We start from the raw sequence: 20836 nt of genomic DNA, 5'->3' as shown, positions 1-20836 counted from the left end.
AGGTCAAGGCTAGTGTTCAGCTACCTTCTTCCTCCACTTTGGCTTTAACTTAAGTTAAGCACTGATGTTCCAGAACAGTATATCTACTGGGCAATCCAGCTTCATAGTCTCATCAGCACCTTCTCATCTTTCTCTTCACTGCCACGATTGCTTATTTGCAATGCGGTCACCAAGGATAACTCTCATTCTTGGCTTTTGCCCAGTTTCACTCCCATGAAACACTTTTGTCTACATGTTCAGACTGGGCATCAGCTATTTAAAACCAGCTGCTCAGTGTATGGAAGGATTCAGGCTTGGAACATTTTGTACATCCTTAATTAAACTAACTAGCAGTTCTGAATCCTTTCTTGAAATTTAATAGTACCTTGACTGCATGTAAATCTTCTCATAGGGACACTGTTTTTTTAGAACAACATTTAGTTTGTTTAAAAATATATAGAAAATAGATGCCATCTGGATCAATGATCTTTTTAAAAAAAAAAAATTCAAACGTCCAGTAACAATATCTTTTGTTATCAATTCTGATAGGAGCATGGTGGCTCTCACAGTTAGGATGCTGGGTTGGAAGTTAGCAAGCCCATGTTTAAGTTTTGAATGCTGCCGTGAGGCGAAATTTCTCATCATTTGCTCCAGCTCCTGCCAGGGACATGAAAAGAGTCCCCAACTAAGCATCTCCTGGTCCACGGTGATGTCATGTTAATTCTTTCAACTTGGAAGCATCTCGGTGTTTCTGACATGAGTGCAAAAAAATCAATTCTGATGAGTGCCTATTACCATCTTTTAAATTTGGGGACTAGTATCTGAGGTTCTTTATGAAGGGAAATACAAATCATCTATTCAATTCTTCTCATTCTTCTCTAATGTTTTTTAATTATCATGTTCTCTCCCATCAGATACAATTCATATTATTAAACTGAAACAAAAATCCATTTTTGGATACATTTACTTCTTGGCAAAATACTTTACTGTTGGAAGTGAAAGTGTTAAGATTGAAGAGAAAACTCTGCCTGTCGTTCCTTTCAGAATGCGAATGGAAACTTAGAACTTAGAATGGCTGCCTTTGGAACTTAATTTTATGGCAGATATCTAGAAGATCTGCAATCCAGGGGTCTCGAAGCAAGTAAATATGGGAATGACAGCTACACAAGAATCAATATTCACTATAGCATTCCACAACACACTTTAGTGGCTGATGTTCAAACTAAGAAAATTAAGATAGCAAGTAGCTTGGAGGGAGCAGGTTGGCTAATCCAAGAATTTTTAAGCTAGAGAAAGACAATAAGATTAGTGAGAACCACAGCGAAGCAGTTCACTCAAGGTATACACCAATGTGGCAAGCATGCAAAATTTCATTCTTCCTATTCATATGTCAAAGAAACAGAATTAAGGCAGGCAGGCAGGCAGGCAGACAGCTGGAAACGTAGAGAGAAGATGCCAGAGGAGAGAATGGGGCGTTGGTTCTTACCTGATACGCCCCTCCTCGAGGCAGGTGGAGACAGCGGTCATGCATGGGTTAATTCAGTCAGTAACCAATAGAACTGAGTCTACCAAAGTGATGTCATCGCCTCAGCGGAGTGTCCTTCCGCTTTTGGGACGAAGGAGATAAGTAGACTGCTGTGCGTTAGTCGACTGCTTTCAATCCTCCGAAACACTAACCTAGTTCCAGAACTCCCTCCGCAACTAGGCCAGGAACCAAGGGTGGGGATGACCGCTGTCTCGACTTGCCTCGAGAAGGGGCATATCAGGTAAAAACTAATGCCCCATTCTCCAATGTTGGTGGAGACAGCAGTCATGCATGGGACATACCAAAGCTGGGCGTGTCCCCGGGTGGGAATGAGACTGGGCTAGGAGCTTGAAGAGGGAAGAACTTGTTGAAGCACCCTCCATCCGAACGCCGCATCTGCCGACACGTATCTGTCCACCTTATAATGGCAGATAAAGGAATTGGGGTCGCCCAGTTGGCCGCCTTGCAGATCTCTTCCACTGAGGCCTGCCTTGTCCACGCTGCTGACACAGCCACGCTGCATGTGCAATGCGCCATGATGTTGGATGGAGGTGAGAGGTGGCTCGCCTCGCGCCTGGTGTTGTGTAGTGAGACAGGTACCTGGGCAATTGTACCTCCTCAGGCTGAATGATGGATGCAGGAGGGGAGAGGTCATCCTCTGAATCAGATGATAAGTCAGGAGGAGGAATAGTCTAAGAAGGCCTTTGGGACTGAAATAGATGGGATTCAGTGTGGTTAGTCTTGGCCTTGCTGGAAGGAGCATGAGTGGCACTCTCCTTTGCCTGTGGCTTAGCTGCACCCCTATGTGACTCCCTGGGGGCCTTGGGAGACGGCTCCATGGGGAATGCTTCTGGGGCCAGTTTGCATTTGTGGGTCCCAGAAGAAGGGGTCTTGTTGGTGGGTAGAGGCATTTGTGACTCAGGAGCAGGAGATGAGGCCATCGTCTGTACTCATGATTCGTTGAATGCTTCCAAAATGGCCGCCAGAGATCTTCGCACCAGAACAAAATGGCCACTGAGGCTACAGAGCCTATGGCCCGGGCGCCACGAGGTAGCCGAGGCCGCAGAACAAGTGAGGGCATCGAGGGCCCTGCGGAAAGGCTGCGGAGGCCGAGAGGAGCAGCAGCGGCAGTCCAGTGAGGCAGGAGCACTAAGGGGTGGCGGCGGCACTTCCTGGCGGTGGCGGCTGCTGGCGGTTTTTTATCGGCTGCTGCCGGTCTTTAGCTGCTGTTTGGTGGCATTGGTGGCGTTTGGAGTGGCTGCAGCACGAGGGAGAGGCCCGGAGGCCAGCAGAGGCAGCAGCGCAGAGTGGGACCTCCAACGGCCGTTGCTGAGAGGCACTGCTTACAGGTGAGCCTCTGAATTGCTGGTAAGCTCAAGAGGCAAAAGCCTCGAAGGAGCCCTGGTGAGTCTCTCCAAAAAGCCCAGGTATATTTGAGAGACTTAGCTTTGAGGAGCTATCCCCCGATTCCTTCCAATTTGAATGTAATTTAGATGAAATTTAGAAAAATATCCAATTAAGTGTAATTAAAATATCTACTAAAGTTGAGGAGAATGCAGTTAGCACAGCCAGTTCGGATCGAACTGAGTCTAAAAAAGCTGGAGGATACTCCTCTGGGCTGATGACATCACTTTGGTACTCAGTTCTATTGGTTACTGGCTGAGTTAACCCATGCATGACCACTGTCTCCACCAATGTTGGAGAAACAAAACTTCCTGCTATACTTACGGTCACAGAGTAGTTGAAATCTTGGATGAGCAGCAAGGAATTCCTCACTTGGTTTATTTTTCTTTGGATCTTGATTACCTCCAGCCTTTAACCAATGAATTCCAAATTTTTTTCTATAATCAAGTTCTGCTCCCCTCCTTTCTTCAGGAAAAATCTGGGGCAAAACAAGAGTGTATTATATGACATCAGAATAGCCATATCCATGTATATAATATCATTTAATATTTGTCATTGTTATTCCCTAAAGGAAGATTTCTTAAACTGTGGGCCAGAATCTCTTAAAGAGTTGTGAGCAAATGGGACAAGAGGGTAATCTCTCCCCCTCTGTCCTCTCCAGGATCCAAATATAAAGGCTTTCCTCTAAAGGCCCTTGTGTTCACCACAATGGTATCTGCAGGAACCCTATCCTAATCCTACCGGCCATACAGTGATTCAAATAGGCTGAAGCAGTTAGATAATCTTGAGCAGCATTTATATTGCCACCGCTAAAGGAGAACCATAGCCTTGGAAATGAGTTCTGGCAACTATTCATCTTTGGTGTGCCAGGCTGACTTCTGCAAACATAGTGCAGTAGTGCAGTCAATATAATCATTGTCAGATTGCACCCTATTCTATTTGACAGGAAATACCCTGTCAGAATGCATCCAATAGTTTTAATTCAGGAAGGGAAAGTCACACATTCATGTATTATTGTTGAGTATTCTTAATGCACCAACCAATTTGTAGAATCCATGACTAGTCGCCAGTTTTTAAAAAACACTACTATATATGCTTTTTTAATATTGCTAATGGAAAAATAAATATACCTGTGAGTTGTTCAAAAACTTTAATTGGCCTATTTTGGCAATAATAAGTTGTTCTAAAGTCCTTGCATTGTTCTCTGAATCCATCAAAGGATTATTCCGACAGTCAAATGATTCAAGTTTTTGTAGCTTGTCAAGTTCATTGATAACAGACCACTGAAACACAGAGAATAAGAAAACACCGAGTCTGAAACCAAAATACATTTTGCTACTGCTTACATAAAGTTAAGCCAAACCTCCTTAGTGCAATGATTTAGAGATATCAATCTTACCCATTTATTAAAATAGCATAGTACTTGGGCATTATAATAAAATTAGAAATAAAAAAAAATAACTTCACAACAGAAATTAAAAAACCAAAATGTGTTAAATATTTTGATTATATTTAAAACTGAAATCTATTACAATTTTGGCCTGGCAATGCTTATATTGGTCAGTAATTTCCCATTCACTTCAGATGACTTAGGGAATAATAGCAGGTTACATGGTGATATAGCAATGGTTATATCTTTGTATACTAATTGCCAGACAAATATAAAACTCAAATAGTCTGACATGAAATTATGCTACCTTACTGTGCATTTTTACAAATGATTGACATTTAAAAAGGTAAAAACTGTAGTAAGTGAAAAAAATTGAATTCCGAACCCAATTCAAGACACAGGCATCTTACTTTTGCTATTTTATTGTCTTTTAATATCAGATGAGTTAATGAAGGAAACATTCTAGTCTTGTTACCTGTAAAAGAGAAGAATAAATTAGTGAAATAATAGTGAAAAATTAAATTACTAGCATATATAACAGCATTTAATTTACATACCAAATGCTGCATCAGGAAAGTGCATAGAATAAATTCCATTGTTTGAAAGTATTAATCTTTCTAACCTGAAATTTAAAAGACAAACCATTAAAATAAAGTCAATAATCTGGATTTCATATCCAATAAATTGTAGTAAATCTGAAATTAGCATTTTGTCAAATCAGAATGCAAGATACATGTTGTAATTAAGATCCTTTATTGTAATGGTATAATGAAATGAAAAATAAATCAAGTAAAATGAAAAAAAGAAAAAAAGTTTTTTTAAAAAAGCAGAAACTAAATTTAAGGCAAATATGTCATCATAGTCTGCAGGCACTATTATTTGAGGATTCCTAATTAAGTACAGCAAAAGGTAGCAATTTCTGGAGTTCTGATGAAAATAGTTTGGCAGAACTAAAACACCAGCTGCACCACTATACAGGCTTGGTTCAATAAAGAGGTACAGTATGTAACATATCATGAGTAAGAGATTAGGAAAACAGCCAGCAGGATCATATTCCGCTCTGAAGAAAAAATGTATTTTGCTGGATAATACCAACAAAGTTATGTTGACATTGAGATTAACAGTAGTGCTGTACAACAGTTACCTGGGAAGATCTGCAATGAGATAAAGTTGATTTTCATCAGTTAACTGATTGTTAGAAAGATCTAGCCATTTCAGATTCTGGAGGACATCAATAGGTCTGCAAGGAAAACTCCTTATTTAAAATATTACAACTTTACAATAAAAAATTTGAAAATATAGTTCCATTCTTATTTTATCTGTTTGCTACCCTATATCATATAGAAATCATTTTCCGCCTTGACTACTTTTTAATTTTGATTATAAGTATAATCTTTATTGTCATTGTACTTAAATAAAACAAAATTTCTTGTTTAGATATTGCCGTACAAGCTTTGTTTTGGCTAACATCTGATAAGATGACCTTCCTGTATTCCCATAGTGGAAGCTTAGTTGGGAGAAAAAAACAAGGCCTGCTGGTTGTTGGGTCTCAGGAATTGTAAATTTAATCTGAAATAATGGTTTAGATAGTGTGCATGTTTGCTTGTTTTATTTATCTCTTCTATGTAATTGTTTCATGCAATTTTGAAAATGGATTGTGGTTGACTACTCCAAACAATTTATACACTCTAAATAAGTGGAATATAATTTTCATTTAAATAAATGCTTTTTCATCCATTAATTTCAGTTATCTTGACAATTCTTTTCTTCTTTACTAATATAAACAGAGCACCAGGAGAAAATCAAATACAAAACCAAATAGTAATTAGAAGTGAAAAATACTAAACCTTAAAGGAAAACAAAACTGAAAGTGTTATACAATTTTTACTAATAAAACCTCACTGATGTATTTGAAGATAAATCAAGAATTTAAATGATTAGATGTGCTTGATTCTATATATATATACAATAGTTTTTACAGTCTCTAGTATACCTGGAAGAGCAGTTATCACACAACCTACAGTTTAACAGGAAGGTGGACAGATAAAGCAGTGGACCTACTCTGAAGTACACATTCCTTTTGTCACCATTTACTTTCCCTACTCTACTCAAAGGCAATTTCCTGCTTCTGATCTTGGTTTGTGGCTTTTCTCAAATCAGGATGGAAGATGGGCATATCATAATGAAATGATATTGAACCTTGAATGTCAGCAAACCATCCTTAATTTACATATTAATTAATGGATAGTCGACACGTTTGTAATAATGTTTTAAAGACGGCAAATATTCTCTGCAAGATGTTTATATATATAAAAACAAGATACACAAACAAACAAACAAACAAACAAACACACACACACACACACACACACATAGGATTGTATCTATAAACATAAAAGTCTAATGCTTACAGTCACATCAATCAGTATGATTCATAATTAGAAATTTTCAGGCCATGCCAAAAATATGCAATATAGAGTCCTTGCTTACTAACTATTTGTTCAGCAATTCTTTGAAATTATGACAATGAAAAAGGAAATGTATGATGGGTCCTTGGGGTTGTGGGCATCTGGTTGCAATTTGGGCACTTGCCAACCAAAGTTCAAAGTTTAAGTTCAAAGTTTGATGAATGTATATGCCGCCCAATCCCGAAGGACTCCGGGCGGCTTACATAAAAAACAGTTTTTAAAAAAATACTAAAAAAATTAAAATAGAGAGGCAAAGCAAGTTAAAAAGACACAACATGCACTCAATCTTAGTGGGGCTGGACCTCATTCAAGAGGTCAACAGCCCCAAGTCTGCCGGAATAGCCAGGTCTTAGTAGACTTTTGGAAGGCCGAGAGAGTGGGGAGGGTCCGGATTTCTGGGGGTAGATCGTTCCATAGGGCCGGGGCAGCTACATTGTCTAGTCAACGGCACCCGGAGAAGGCCTATCCTGTGTGATCTTATCGGACGCTGGGAGGTATGTGGCAGAAGACGGTCTTTACTAATAAAACAAAACATATTAATGAGTTGCAATGACCTACAGTCAAATGATTGCCATTTGTGACCATCACAGCCAGTCTCTGACAAGCAAAGAAAATGAGGAAACAGGCAGAAAGTTTCAGATCACAGTCATATGATGTCATGCTTGATAACTGTGAGTCATTTAATAATTGCAGCTGGAACTGACAAACTGATGTTGTAAGTTGGCCCATTCATGTGATCTTTCACTTTATAACTGCATCACTTAACAACAGAGTTGCCAGTCCCAATTTGGCTGGTAAATGGCAACTACCTGAATCATATCTGTAAAACAATGGCTGTATCAATAATTACTCTCATACCTTTTTAAAAGTGAAATGCTATTGGAAGCAAGGTACAGTTCTTCAAGAGCCGGCCACCCTGTAGCACATAAAAGAACCTAACGGGAAAACACCATTTAGTCCAAAAAGCAAACTTCACTTGCCTTTGTAGGCAAAATCAAGTAATACCAACTTTATACATTTATTTCAATAATACTTAGAGCTACCTTGAAATGTATTTCATGGTTAGGGGATCTACTTTCATTTTTTTTAAAAAAAACCTTTCATTCTTGGAAGGGATGTTGGGTTCAAAAATGGGGAGAGCCATCTTACTAGAGATAAATGCAGATAACTTGGAATCAAACCCCTTCAGAAAAAGTGAGAGAACAGTGAAGATCTGGAAAACTACATTTCATGATATTCCCCATATTTTGAAATGGAAGTTTCAGGAGTTGGAAGGGTGGGAAATTGAATAGGAAATGTTACTGGGCACTTCATGAGTAAGATGGGAAATTTTTGAAGCCAGGTGTTCACTGATCAGAGTCACTGGTTTGAGATGGACACCTACAGATATTAAATAAATAAACTTTTAACAAGCTCTGTGTCTGACTCAGAAAAGCTGGAAAACATTTCAACAACTGAGAAAAATTTCATGTGCATATCTGCATAATGGGAAGAAGAACATCTGCTATTATGACCTGCAAAGCTAGTAGAAGTACCATACATTATTTTATTGGAAAATTTACTGTTCTTTTAATTTTTCCAGGATGCAATTTAAGCAAAGTTTACGTAGCGTCAATACAATTGATAAAATTGATGAGGCAAAATATGGATATATTTTTCTCTCAGTTTTCATAAGTAATGTCCTACAGGAGCTATAGGAAGAATAAATTGTGATGGTAGCCAGATTCCTTACATGCTTTTTTACTAAGAAAAAAATAATGTATAAACGTTTGCAAAGATTGCATATTTTGGAAGGATGTTGGCTTATATATCTTTAAGGGTTTTATTAGAATTACAAATGATATGACTAACAACTAACCATAAACTTTCAAAGATCTAAATTGTATTACCTCAGTCCATGTCACTCCAGTCTGATTAAGTGCCAAAATCCTGAGTTTACAAAATGTTTGTGAAGCAGGTGGTAGAACAGATGGAAATTTCATTTTGTTTTCACTATTCCAAAATTGAGGAAAAAATATATTAGAAAATGGAACAATTATAGCACATCAATTTTTCTATTGCAATTTAAGACAAAGGTATATTAGGTCTTCTTTTACATTTCTGTTCATTTATCATTTTTGTTTACATTGGTCTCCCATATTTCATGCTAGCAACAACTGCAGAGTTAGACACTGAGGTTTCAGAGATGTAATATAACTTTCAAGTCATATTATCTCTATGGTATTAGTTTAAGGTGTAAGATCCTAAATCCAGAATCAAATTATAGGCAAGCCTTGTTTCTAAAATAAAGAAAAAGCCCCATACTGGTGGTGCACATATATTCAGAATTTCATCCTTTACCATGTAAGGATGGCACTTAAGGGAATTAAAAAAAAACAATTTGAGATTATATTAAAAACTAGCAGGAACTACAGTGTAAAGTGAGTATTGGTACCATTAACATAAACATTTAAAATGCTTTGACAATGTTTGATACAGACAAAGGATTGGGTTTAGAGTTCTCTTTCACAAATGAAAAGGCTCTTTCATTTTCCAGAAGGGCAGAAATCCAGTAGAGACTATCATTGGAAGAATGGAAGAGAAAAATGTGATTTTTTCACAATTCCCTTGTAGAACCTTGTATTGCTCAAGGAGACTCTAACCAAGGGAAAAGCTGGAGCAGCTTTTCTTCGGGCAAAGTGGAAAAAGAGGAATCAGCAAAAATTGTCTTCTCATTTGGTCCAAGAAAAAAATTCCCCAAAACATAAATCTAAGCTCATCTACACATTCTGAAATTATCTGTGAATACCTGATATTAAGTGTTTCTAAATTTTCAACTTGGCAGGCAATAGCTAACACTTCTTTCCAAGATGACAGAAGATTTCTTGATAAGTTTATCTGCCGAATATCTGAGCAAATATATTTAAGAAAAAATTTTCAAGATTGAGTTTAAGAAATATGACCTTGCACTATGCTAGTTTAAGGACTCCATGACTCAAGAAATATTGGAGCTTAGGTAGGGAGAAGACAATACTTCATTGACCAGGGACCATATGGGGACAGGTGTCATGGTAATTAGAGCTACAGGTTGGGCCATTTCATGCACATGACAACACCAGACATGCCCAATATTCTTGCCATTTTTTCCTGAGAAGAGATTGATTTAAAACAGGGAGTAAGACAATCTAAACCCTATTGCACAGTTTATGTACAAAACGACAAGGAAACTACACTATGCATTTTTGGTCAGAGGAGCTGTATAAAGGACTTCAGGATGAACTCAAGAGAATTTAGTTTAGACATTCATTCTAACATTCCGACAGATAAGTTTTACTTTTTGATATTACATTGCAAATAAATTGTAAAAGTAATGAATTTTATAACAGCTGATTTTAAATAAAATACATTTCTGGGAATGCGGAATAAAATCAAACTATTAGAGAGCTGAGGTGGCGCAGTGGTTAGAGTGCAGTACTGCAGGCCACTTCAGCTGACTGTTATTTGCAGTTCAGCGGTTCTAATTTCACCAGCTCAAGGTTGACTCAGCCTTCCATCCTTCCGAGGTGGGTGAAATGAGGACCCAGACTGTGGGGGTGATATGCTGACTCTGTAAACCGCTTAGAGACGGCTGAAAGCCCTATGAAGCGGTATATAAGTCTAACTGCTATTGCTATTCGATGTATCAAGAAAATAATAAGATGGAAAATATTTAACATTAAAAGATCATATAAATCTATATAAAATTGAATGGAAAGTAATAATCTTGTTTTCAATTGAAAAGAAAAAAATAATCCTGATTTTCAAGGCTGAAATTGCAAAAATGACAAAACCATATTTTCCCAAAACATCGTCATCTATTTTATGCTGTTTAGGGTACTGCTACTAGAATGGACTTTCCCTCTGTATTATCTTCAAAAATTTCCCCAATTCTCTTCAGTAGTTTTAAAGAGCACAGCAGGCTGTGATCATGGAAGATGCTACTATATTTCAGAGTGTTTTTCAAAAGGCTTTTATTTTAGACTACTAATTTTGTCTAAGGACGTTTCCTGTAGTTATATAACCTTATCTAATTCTTGAAATCAACACTATGCTTCAGACCACATACTTTATGAACAGTTTGACAATATAAAAAGGATACTAGGGCATGATTTTCTGATTTCTTCTTCTTGACCTGCAAGACTCACGGCACACCTATCTACTGAAATGTCGCGCAAGGTATTCAATTGCCTACAAAAAAGTGTCTCATTAGAAGAACATTCAGGGTATTTTTTTGACAGACAGAAAAGAAAGCTAGACAAGGTGATGCAAAGCATGGCAAAATGCTGTTGAAGTAGAAAATATTTAGGCAAAAAGAAAATGAAACCCAAGGAAAATGAATTACTGTATTCTTCGAAGCATCAGATGCACCTTTCCCTCCCCCTAAAAGTGGGTGAAAATTTAGGTGCGTCTTATAGACCAAATATGGACATTTTTGGCCTCCCAAACCCTCTGTGTGTCGCGTTCACCCTCCAAGGCTCCCAGAAGCAATCTGTAGTGCTCTGCACATCCCGTTTTTGGGCTCCCAATTCCTCTGCATGTCAAGTTTTCTCCCTGTACTTTGTAGGCAAAAAACAGGCATGTTTTTGGTGAAAACAGGATGTGTGGAGCACTGCAAAGTGCTTCTGGGAGCCAGGGAGGATGAAAACGCGACACACAGAGGCCCAAAACTATTTTTTTCTTGTTTTCCTCCTGCAAATTTAGGTGCATCTTATAGTCTGGTGCGTCCCATAGTCCAAAAATACAGTAATATGCTTTCCCTCCAAGCTTCATTGCCTTACTTTACTTAAGATAAAGAAATCAATATTTCAAGCCAAAGCAGTAGGAGCAATAGGAGCCCTTCTCAGATGAGTCTTTCATGTTACTGTTCTGCAGACACAGCACCAGTATAACAGAGTATTTTCTGAGAGAGAACATTCTACAATGCATATAACAAATAAACAGCTACAGGGTAAATTTAAGAAATAATACAGTAAAATTGTAGAAAGGTTGCACAAGGGCAAGGATTATAATAGGGAATGTGATATAAACATATGAATGTGTTAGTAGCATCAATAACATTCCAATAGTTTAGAAATACATTCAACATGCTGCTGCTAATTTTCAGAGGAACTGTACTTGCTTTTGTTTTTTCTTAATGGAATCAAATCCAACTGTTTCTACAGTTTTCCTTCCAAATACTAATGGCATTCCTGTTTCACTCTCCGGATCGTGCTCATTTTCATTCACTCCATACTTATCCTTAACAGCGGAAAGGAAATCTACTCCAAAATTTGCCTTGTTTGGGCGGATAAAGGATCCACCTGTAGGATGCCTGGAGGGAAAGTGACAACAGTTGTTTAAAAGCAGTTTTAAAACATCTTGTTTGAGAAACAGATGATTCCAGATGACCTGTTCCTGAATAAAAAATGCATGTGTTTTAGTTGATGTTCCAGATATGGACCAAATCAGGGCTGATTTGTTTCTGATAGTCTTGAAAAAGTTGGGAGGAATATAAATGTTTTTAAAGTTCTATTTTAGCTGCCATATTTGCATTCTCCAATCTGGGCCAGAGTAGTTAAACACAAAAACACTAGTACAATAAATTCATATTATTAACAGCACTAATGTTCTGTGAAATCATGAATTCTGAGTAAGCGCATACCAACAATCTTCTTCCTTGTAAAGGATCAGGCTGGACAGTTTAATGGAAGGAAGAGAATGGTGAAGGTCGGAGCAGATGAGCTGGAACTTCCCAACTATTCAGGACTTTGTGGGGATTTGTGGCTTGGAGCCTCTGGAGCTTCTAGTAGAGCGATTGCTTTGTGCTCTGTGGGAAGACTTTCTGGTTTTTAGCCTTCAGTCAGGGTAACTGATTTCTTATCCCACTGTGTTTTATGTTTTCCCAAGAGTTTTGTGCTTCCTGGGTGTGACACCTTTTCACTGCACTGCTGGATCAGTCTGGGGCAGCTACAGCTTCTTTCCTTTTCTCTAACTTGCACTTAGCCTCCACTGGGACTCCCAGAGACTCCCCCACCTCTGAGGCACTCCACACTCTGCATAATGACCCATGTGACTACTTAACAACGATGTCTTGGAAAGCCATGATGCCATTGTAAAATTGAGTCATTATATGGTTACCCTCTTAATGACATCAAAGACTTAAAACCAAAATTCCAGACTCCGTTGTGATTGTAAGTTGAGAACTACCTGTATCACCTTTTGAAATGTGCAAACCAGCTAGCACTAGCCAAGAAGGGTAAGAGCATTGTCCTTGAAGTGCGTAATGTGGCTGTAAACATCTCTGGATTTAAGCTTCACAACTTTGCTCCCTACTCTGTTTGTTTGTTTTTTAAATTGATCATGATCTCACGAATCTACAAATTTAACTACCTTTCCATCCTTTCCTCACATTACAGAAGTTAATTTGGTAGTTTCTGTTGTGGTTTCAGATACAGATTGGCAAATTTGCTCCTTCTTTTTCTGGATATATTGTATTGCTAAATCATGAATACTGAACTCATGGCCAGTAACAATGTAAGTCATACTTGAAGAAAGTCTATCTAGCATGCGTACTTTCTCTTAAGGCTCACCACAGTCTCCTTGCATTCAGAACATTAGGCTCAAGGGTCATTTTAACCAGCAAGATTATCAATATAAAAGAAGACGTGCACAAAATGGTAGCTCATATTTTTTTCTATTCTCATTTCATTTCATTTTAATTTATTTGTATGCCGCCCTTTTCCCTGAAAGGGACTCAGGGCGGCTCACAACTCAAGGGAGGGAAAAAACAAACAAAGTTACAAAAACATAAAAACCATACACAGTTAAAAAGCACAACAATCATAACATTCGAAGTGGGGCAACGAGTCTTTAGCCCCAGGCCTGTCGGAACAGCCAGGTTTTAAGGGCTATGTGGAAGGTCTGGAGGGTGGTGAGGGTACGAATCTCCACGGGGAGTTCGTTCCAGAGGGTCGGAGCAGCCACAGAGAAGGCCCTCCTCCGGGTAGTCGCCAGTCGACACTGGCCGGCTGATGGAATTCGGAGGAGGCCTAGTCTGTGGGATCTAATTGGTCTAGTGGAGGTAATTGGCAGTAGGCGGTCTCTCAAGTACCCAGATCCAATACCATGAAGGGCTTTGTAGGTGACGACTAGCACCTTGAAGCGTACCCGGAGATCAACAGGCAGCCAGTTCAGCTCGCGGAGGATAGGTGTTACGTGGGTGAACTGAGGCACACCCACGATCACTCGCGTGGCTGCATTCTGGACAAGCTGAAGTCGCCGAATACTCTTCAAGGGCAGCCCCATGTAGAGCACGTTGCAGTAATCCAGTCTAGAGGTCACAAGGGCACGAGTGACTGTTGTGAGAGCCTCCCAGTTCAGGTAGGGACGCAACTGGTGCACCAGGCGAACCTGGGCAAATGCCCCCCTGGTCACAGCTGACAAATGGTGTTCAAAAGTCAGCTGTGGGTCCAGGAGGACTCCCAAGTTGCGGACCCTATCTGAGGGGCGTACTGTTTGACCCCCCAGCCTGAGAGGTGGAACACTTGGCCAATTAGTAGGAGGGAAGCACAGCAGCCACTCGGTCTTATCTGGATTGAGTACAAGCTTGTTAACCCCCATCCAGTCCCTAACAGCCTCGAGGCCCTGGCACATCACGTCCATCACTTCATTGAGTTGGCATGGGGCGGACAGATACAGCTGTGTATCGTCTGCATACTGGTGGTATTTTATCCCGTGCCGTCGAATGATCTCACCCAGCGGTTTCATGTAGATATTAAAGAGGAGGGGGGACAGGACCGAACCCTGCGGCACCCCATACGTTAGGGGCCTAGGGGTTGATCTCTGCCCCCCGACTAACACCGACTGCGACCTGTCCGAGAGGTAAGAGGAGAACCACCGTAAGACAGTGCCTCCCACCCCCACCTCCCGCAGTTGTCGCAGAAGGATACCATGGTCGATGGTATCGAAAGCCGCAGAGAGGTCAAGGAGTACTAGAATGGAGGCATGACCTCCATCCCTGGCTCTCCAGAGATCATCGATCAATGCGACCAAAGCGGTTTCCGTGCTGTAGCCAGGCCTGAAACCCGACTGGAAGGGATCTAGATAACTGGTTTCCTCCAAGGACCGCTGGAGCTGAAAGGCCACCACCTTCTCAACAACCTTCCCCACAAAGGGGAGGATTGGAGACTGGACGATAGTTGTTTAGGATGGCTGGATCCAAAGATGGTTTCTTCAGGAGGGGTCTCACCACCGCCGCCTTTAATGCGGGGGGAAAGACCCCCTCCCGAAGGGAGGCGGCAACAACCGCCTGGATCCAGCCCCGTGTCACCTCCTTGCTGTTAACAACCAGCCAGGAGGGGCACGGGTCCAGTACACATGTGGAGGCACTTACAGCTCTCATGGCCTTGTCCACGTCCTCAGGGGTAACAGCTTGAAAATCAATCCAGTGATGTCCTACCAGATTATCCCTTGGTGCCTCAGCTGGTACTGCGGGATTGGAGTCCAGGTCTGCCCGAAACCGAGCAACTTTATCCGCGAGGAATTGGACGTAGTCTTCAGCTCTGCCCTGCAGAGGATCGCTCGTATCCCTCCTATTTAGGAGGGAACGGGTTATCCTGAACAAGGCGGCTGGGCGCGACTCAGCGGAAGCAATCAGAGAGGCAATATTCTCCACATGTACCAGGAAGGCTTCATGAATATTGATTGGAGATTACAAATACTGTGTTTTCCCGAAAATAAGACAGGATCTTATTTTATTTTGACCCCCAAAATAAGCACTTGACCTTATTTTTGGGGAGATCTTATTATTTTTTATGTGTAGGAGGCAGTGAGTGTGGTCACTTATTGGCTGCTTCTATGTTGCAATATTTCCGGGGAGGGCTTATTTTCGGGGAGGGCTTATTTTAGCGCATGCGCTCAAAAGCCTAATTGGGCTTATTATCCAGGGTGGTCTTATTTTTGGGGAAACGGTAAATTTTTGTGAATAGGAGAATTTGTAAATATGTACTTATTTGTATAATTAATCTATTGCTTAGTAATAGTATATTTTTGGGTATTCTGTGCATGTGATTGAGTGATATTCAGCATTATTTTATAAAACAATCTTCAAAGCTCTAAAAGCCCCATCAAAAGAGGAGAAAGCAAAATTAAACTTGAAATATTTGGCATGGGGAGCAATAAAAAAACAAATTACAGATACTTTACTTAAATTCATTGTTTGATTCCCCAATAATTCAAATAAATCAGGCAGTTGGCTGATAATTTCCAAGAAGATTCAGTTAAGGTAATAAACACCTACATTCCTAAGGCTAACTGGTACAAAAATACAATGCATTCAAGTTATTGGTTACCAGATAATATTATTAAGAGTCAAAGGAAAATAATAATCTTATTGCCTGATTCATTTATAATTTGCACATGCTATTTATTTGTTGAAAAGGGAAATAGTGTTTTAGAATTAACTCACCTGCATTCGAAATACTGTATTCCTTCATGGCTACCATTATGTTTTCCTCTTTCATGGTAGTCCCATTCAACTCCAAGCCAAATTCCTAATATTATAAAAATCAATGATTTATAATGCAACTTTCAAAATGGTTCATCAAAACTATTTAAGGTCATAATAGCTACTCAGGTGATCTGATCTATTCTCTCTGTGCTCAAAATAGGCCGCCTCTTCCTTATGAAATTACTTTTATATTGACAGAAGGGCTACTTCTAATTTTTAAAAAGCTATGCTATCCCAAATGTATGAAACATATATCATAACATTCACAATGGAAAACAAATATTCCACATTTGGAAAAAGAATATTCTAGAGCAATATTCTTTCTCTGCTTCAGAGAAAGTTCTTGTAGGATTTGTCTGACGCTCTGAATCAACAAGTTCCATCCCGAATTAGTAATTCAACTGCACAAATAACAGAAGAACTGAGTTTCCTAATAGTACATAAAATTTAACTAAGTTTCAGCATGCTTAGGTTGTAACAATAAGGCTGATGAATTAATAGTTTCATTTTAAGGAGATTTCTTTTTGACACTTGAATTGCCAAAATGAACCTTTTCAACTGTGATTTTAGCATTCCAATATTCATTTTTGTTTGTTTGTTTACTTATTTATGTATTTATTGCCACCTTTATTATTTTTATAAGTAGCTCAACATAGTGAAGATACCTAATATTCCATCCTCTTCCTATTTTCCCCATAACAATCTTGGGAAGGAGGGAGGGAGGGAGGGAGGGAGGGAGGGAGAGAGAGAGAGAGAGAGAGAGAGAGAGAGAGAGAGAGAGAAGAGAAGAGAAGAGAAGAGAGAGAGAGAGAAGAGAGAGAGAAGAGAGAGAGAGAAAAAAAAATGGGCCAAAGTCACCCAGCTGGCTTTCATACTTAAGGCATTTTCCTAAAGGTTTTTCAAAAACCACACATCAAGTTTAAATCACCTAGAATAAACTCAGGTTAAAGACTTAAGCTTTAAAATACAGTATAATGTTTTTTTTATGTTGTAGAGACAACTTGTCTTAAATTGCAGTTTTAAATTTTAACGAGTCTTCCTTCAGAGCAATCTGTACTGAAAATATCTTTAACATTTATTTTACTTCAGATTACTTTATTATCTGCTGTGGTAGTCCTGCATTTCTATAGTGTTTATTAAATTGAAAAACACTTTCAGATTCATTGAAGACTTCTTTTTATTAAAAACATGGTATGAAGACTCAAAGTTCTTTTTCAAAGCATTAACAGGTTGTGTGATTCATAATTCTAGCATCTACTTTGAAGAGCACAAGGGCAAGCCATTAAAAAAAACAGTTTATGGTGACGGCTATATTTTTAAGCTATTAATTCAAATATACCAATCTGTAAGCAAACAAAAGAAGTGTTTACACTAACACATCTGTATCTGAATTCGAAGTAGAAAAAGTTGGAAAGGAAACCTCTGGCAGTAAAACATGTCAAAAAGAAGTCTGATTTAGTTAATGCAGCTTCTAGTTAAGATGGTAGAGAGAACAGAAGCATCAGAATTTCTGTCCTTGTGATTTTAGGGGAGCTTTGTTTTCTCTTTGCGGTGTGCATGTGGGATGTAGGATTGATATTCACATGCAGGGAGGTTAGACTGTTGGATTAGACTTCCTGGCCCAATCTAGGTTTTCTCAGTGGGAGAACTGGGAGACGTCTGAAGTACTTGCTGTTTTGAAATGTGCCTGCCATGCCAACCACATTTGCCATGCTTGGGAACTGGGTAACTTCAAAATTAGGCCGTGGCATTTCTCACATTCTCAGACTGGTCTGACTATTCCTGAGGCATCCACTACTGCAGGGACGTATTTGGATTGGACAACCGCTCAGGCTATTTCCCAGAGGAGGAAAATGTCTATCATGCAGCCTGGGGTGAGTGTGTGTTGAACTGCCTGGCTGCTTCTATGGAGTATGGTGTTGAAGGGACCCCAGGTTTGGGGGAGAGTTAATAGCAGAAGGGGAGGGATGCCCTTGGATACTAGTGGGTATGAGAGTGTTGATTCCTTCCTCTAGGTGAGAGCTGGAGGAAGATTTGACAAAGGTGAAGGAGGAAGTGAGCCTCTACCCACTGGTCGAAGCAACAAGGGAACGTGTCTTGCATAAACTGTGTGTGTGTGCATGCTTGTGTGATGTGTGTACAGCGAGCTTGTGAGGAAGTGACTGCTGGGTACCCTGCACTGAGACCTGGTGGAGGTAAGTGCCTCGGGGTAGCTGGCTTTGCCTCCCAAGGATACTTGGCAAGGACAGTAGGTGGGTTCCCAGGCCTGGGATCTAAACGTCTTGGATAATGGGATGGAGTTACTATTTGGGGAATGGAGGCAGCCCCAAGTACTATGATGATGATGGGCATGGAGAAATATGGTGGGAGACATAAGCGGGTCACTATCAGAAACCATGGATCCATTGTTTTGTTAACAGCTCCAAGTTCCAGCTTCTTGATCTCAGCCCTAATGCTCTGTCAATGGACCTTCAATGACCTTACTCTCTGGTTGATACTACTAAATGCCGTGTCAGTTTATAATAACCCCACTTATCCATGATTTGACTGTGGATGAGAGGACACGATTACCAAGACCTAGCTGGGTCCAGAAGAGGGAGTTTCCCTTCTTGAAATTTGTCTGAGTTTCAAGTGTGACATCAACCAAGACCCTACAGCAGGGGTGAGGGATGTGGTGATTGTCACCAGGGACTCTCTTAGTTTTCAGAGACATTGTTCCACTTGTCCCCACTTGTGGACCCCTGATCATTAAGTTGGGCTCTAGGGATCATCTGGGAATGCTGGGAATCATCTGGGAATTCCCTGCCTGAGTTCCTTGACTGTTTCTGGGTTGGCAATGGAATTCTCCAGATTTATGTTTTAGCGGGACTTTAATCTTCCTTCCATAGGAATAGACTGAGATGGCTTCCAAGGCCTATCTCAGGTCATCCAGAGTCTGACTTGGGATAGTGGTCACACTCTGGATCTGTTGTTCCTGTTGAAGCAGTGGCAATGTGATCTGAAATTGGGAGGTCTCTCCTTTGTCATGGCTGGATCATGTCCTAGAGTATTATGGGTGCTCAATAAAGGATGAACTCAAGTGAATACAGGTTAGAATGTATGTTATTGTAGTAAGAATGATGAAGCACCAGTATTTCTCTGCCCTTATTGGATCTGGAGATTGCAAACCTGCAGCTCGGTTTTGGGTGGCATGGCTCCTCCTGGACAAGGGAGCTTAGAGAACCTCTTACAGGGGCAGGCAGAGGAATTTGCATAGTACCTGTCAGATAAAGTTGCTTAAATACTAAGTTGCTTACATTTGTTACAGGTCTCAAGATTCCTAGGGAGGAATCTTGCCTGGTTATTTGGGAATGTGACCCTTGAGGAAATGGATAGAATCATCAGATTATGAGCTCAACCACCTGTTCTTTAAATCCAGGCCCCTCCTGGCTTGTTACAGTGGCCTGAAGAGTGTTGTGTGAATGGGTTCTGACAGTAGTTAATTTTTCTTTGTTTCATTATCTCCTAAACAGGTTATGGTTTGTCCTCCATCCCCAAAAGGCATTGCAGAATCCTACTATACTAGATACTTTTTGTCCAGTATCTCACCTCCCTTTCATGGTGAAGTTGGTAGGTAAGGTGGTCATGAAACAGATTTAGAGGGCCTTGGAGAAGGCAGATTATTTTTATCCTTTTCAATCAGGAGACAGACCTGGGCATGGGACAGAAGTGGCATTGTTCTCATGTTTAGAGGACCTCTGGCATGGGAAGGATGGAGTTATAAGCATCAAGGAGAGGTTACGCCTTCGACCTCTACTATGTGTATTTTAGTATTTTTTTTTAGTATTTTATTAGGATTTATAGGCCGCCCTTTTCCCTGAGGGGACTCAGGGCGGCTTACAATCATTAGGGAGGGGGTGCAATTCAAAATAAACAATATGTGAGCAAAATAAAGTAATAAAAACACAACTTGCATTCAACATTCAACACTCGGGTGGGGCAAATTAGAGGCTTATCCCCAGGCCTGTTGGGATAGCCAGGTCTTGAGGGCTGCGCGGAAGGCCTGGACGGTGGTGAGGGTGCGTATCTCGACGGGGAGATCGTTCCACAGGGTCGGAGCTGCAACAGAAAAGGCTCTCCTCCGTGTAGTCGCCAGTCGACATTGACTGGCGGATGGAATTCGGAGGAGGCCCAGTCTGTGCGATCTTATCGGTCGGAGGGAGGTAATCGGCAGAAGGCGGTCTCTCAAGTACTCAGATCCACTACCATGAAGGGCTTTAAAGATGGTCAACAGCACCCTGAAGCGCACCCGGAGATCAACAGGTAGCCAGTGCAGCTCGCGGAGGATGGGTGTTATGTGGGTGAACCGAGGTGCGCCCACTATCACTCGCGCGGCCGCATTCTGAACTAACTGCAGTCGCCGGATGCACCTCAGGGGCAGCCCCATGTAGAGCACATTGCAGTATTCCAGCCTAGAGATCACAAGGGCTCGAGTGACTGTTGTGAGAGCCTCCCGATTCAGGTAGGGTCGTAACTGGCGGACCAGGCGAACCTGGGCAAATGCCCCCCTGGTCACAGCCGACAGA

The 20836-nt window shown here is 40.5% G+C and overlaps 1 protein-coding gene across 3 annotated transcripts in view; it reads right to left on the bottom strand.

Moving 5' to 3' along the window:
• The window catches only part of TBCE (tubulin folding cofactor E), a 34158-nt gene that overhangs the window by 9063 nt on the left and 4259 nt on the right, over positions 1-20836 (bottom strand). For all 3 annotated transcript variants that reach the window (XM_032215389.1, XM_032215390.1, XM_032215387.1), the window contains exons 3-13: positions 16230-16314; positions 11904-12095; positions 10884-10972; positions 9555-9654; positions 8656-8758; positions 7625-7701; positions 5443-5538; positions 4856-4920; positions 4709-4773; positions 4039-4191; positions 3233-3386 (exon numbers count right to left, since the gene is read on the bottom strand). In XM_032215389.1, the coding sequence (XP_032071280.1) occupies positions 3233-3386; positions 4039-4191; positions 4709-4773; positions 4856-4920; positions 5443-5538; positions 7625-7701; positions 8656-8758; positions 9555-9654; positions 10884-10972; positions 11904-12095; positions 16230-16314 (1179 nt within the window). The remainder of the gene's footprint in view (positions 1-3232; positions 3387-4038; positions 4192-4708; positions 4774-4855; positions 4921-5442; positions 5539-7624; positions 7702-8655; positions 8759-9554; positions 9655-10883; positions 10973-11903; positions 12096-16229; positions 16315-20836) is intronic.

The sequence above is a fragment of the Thamnophis elegans genome, chromosome 4 (genome assembly GCF_009769535.1).
Source record: "Thamnophis elegans isolate rThaEle1 chromosome 4, rThaEle1.pri, whole genome shotgun sequence".
Classification (NCBI taxonomy): Eukaryota; Metazoa; Chordata; class Lepidosauria; order Squamata; family Colubridae; genus Thamnophis; species Thamnophis elegans.
The sequence above is the reverse complement of the archived record's forward strand: the minus strand, read 5'-3'. Positions and strand labels throughout refer to the sequence as shown.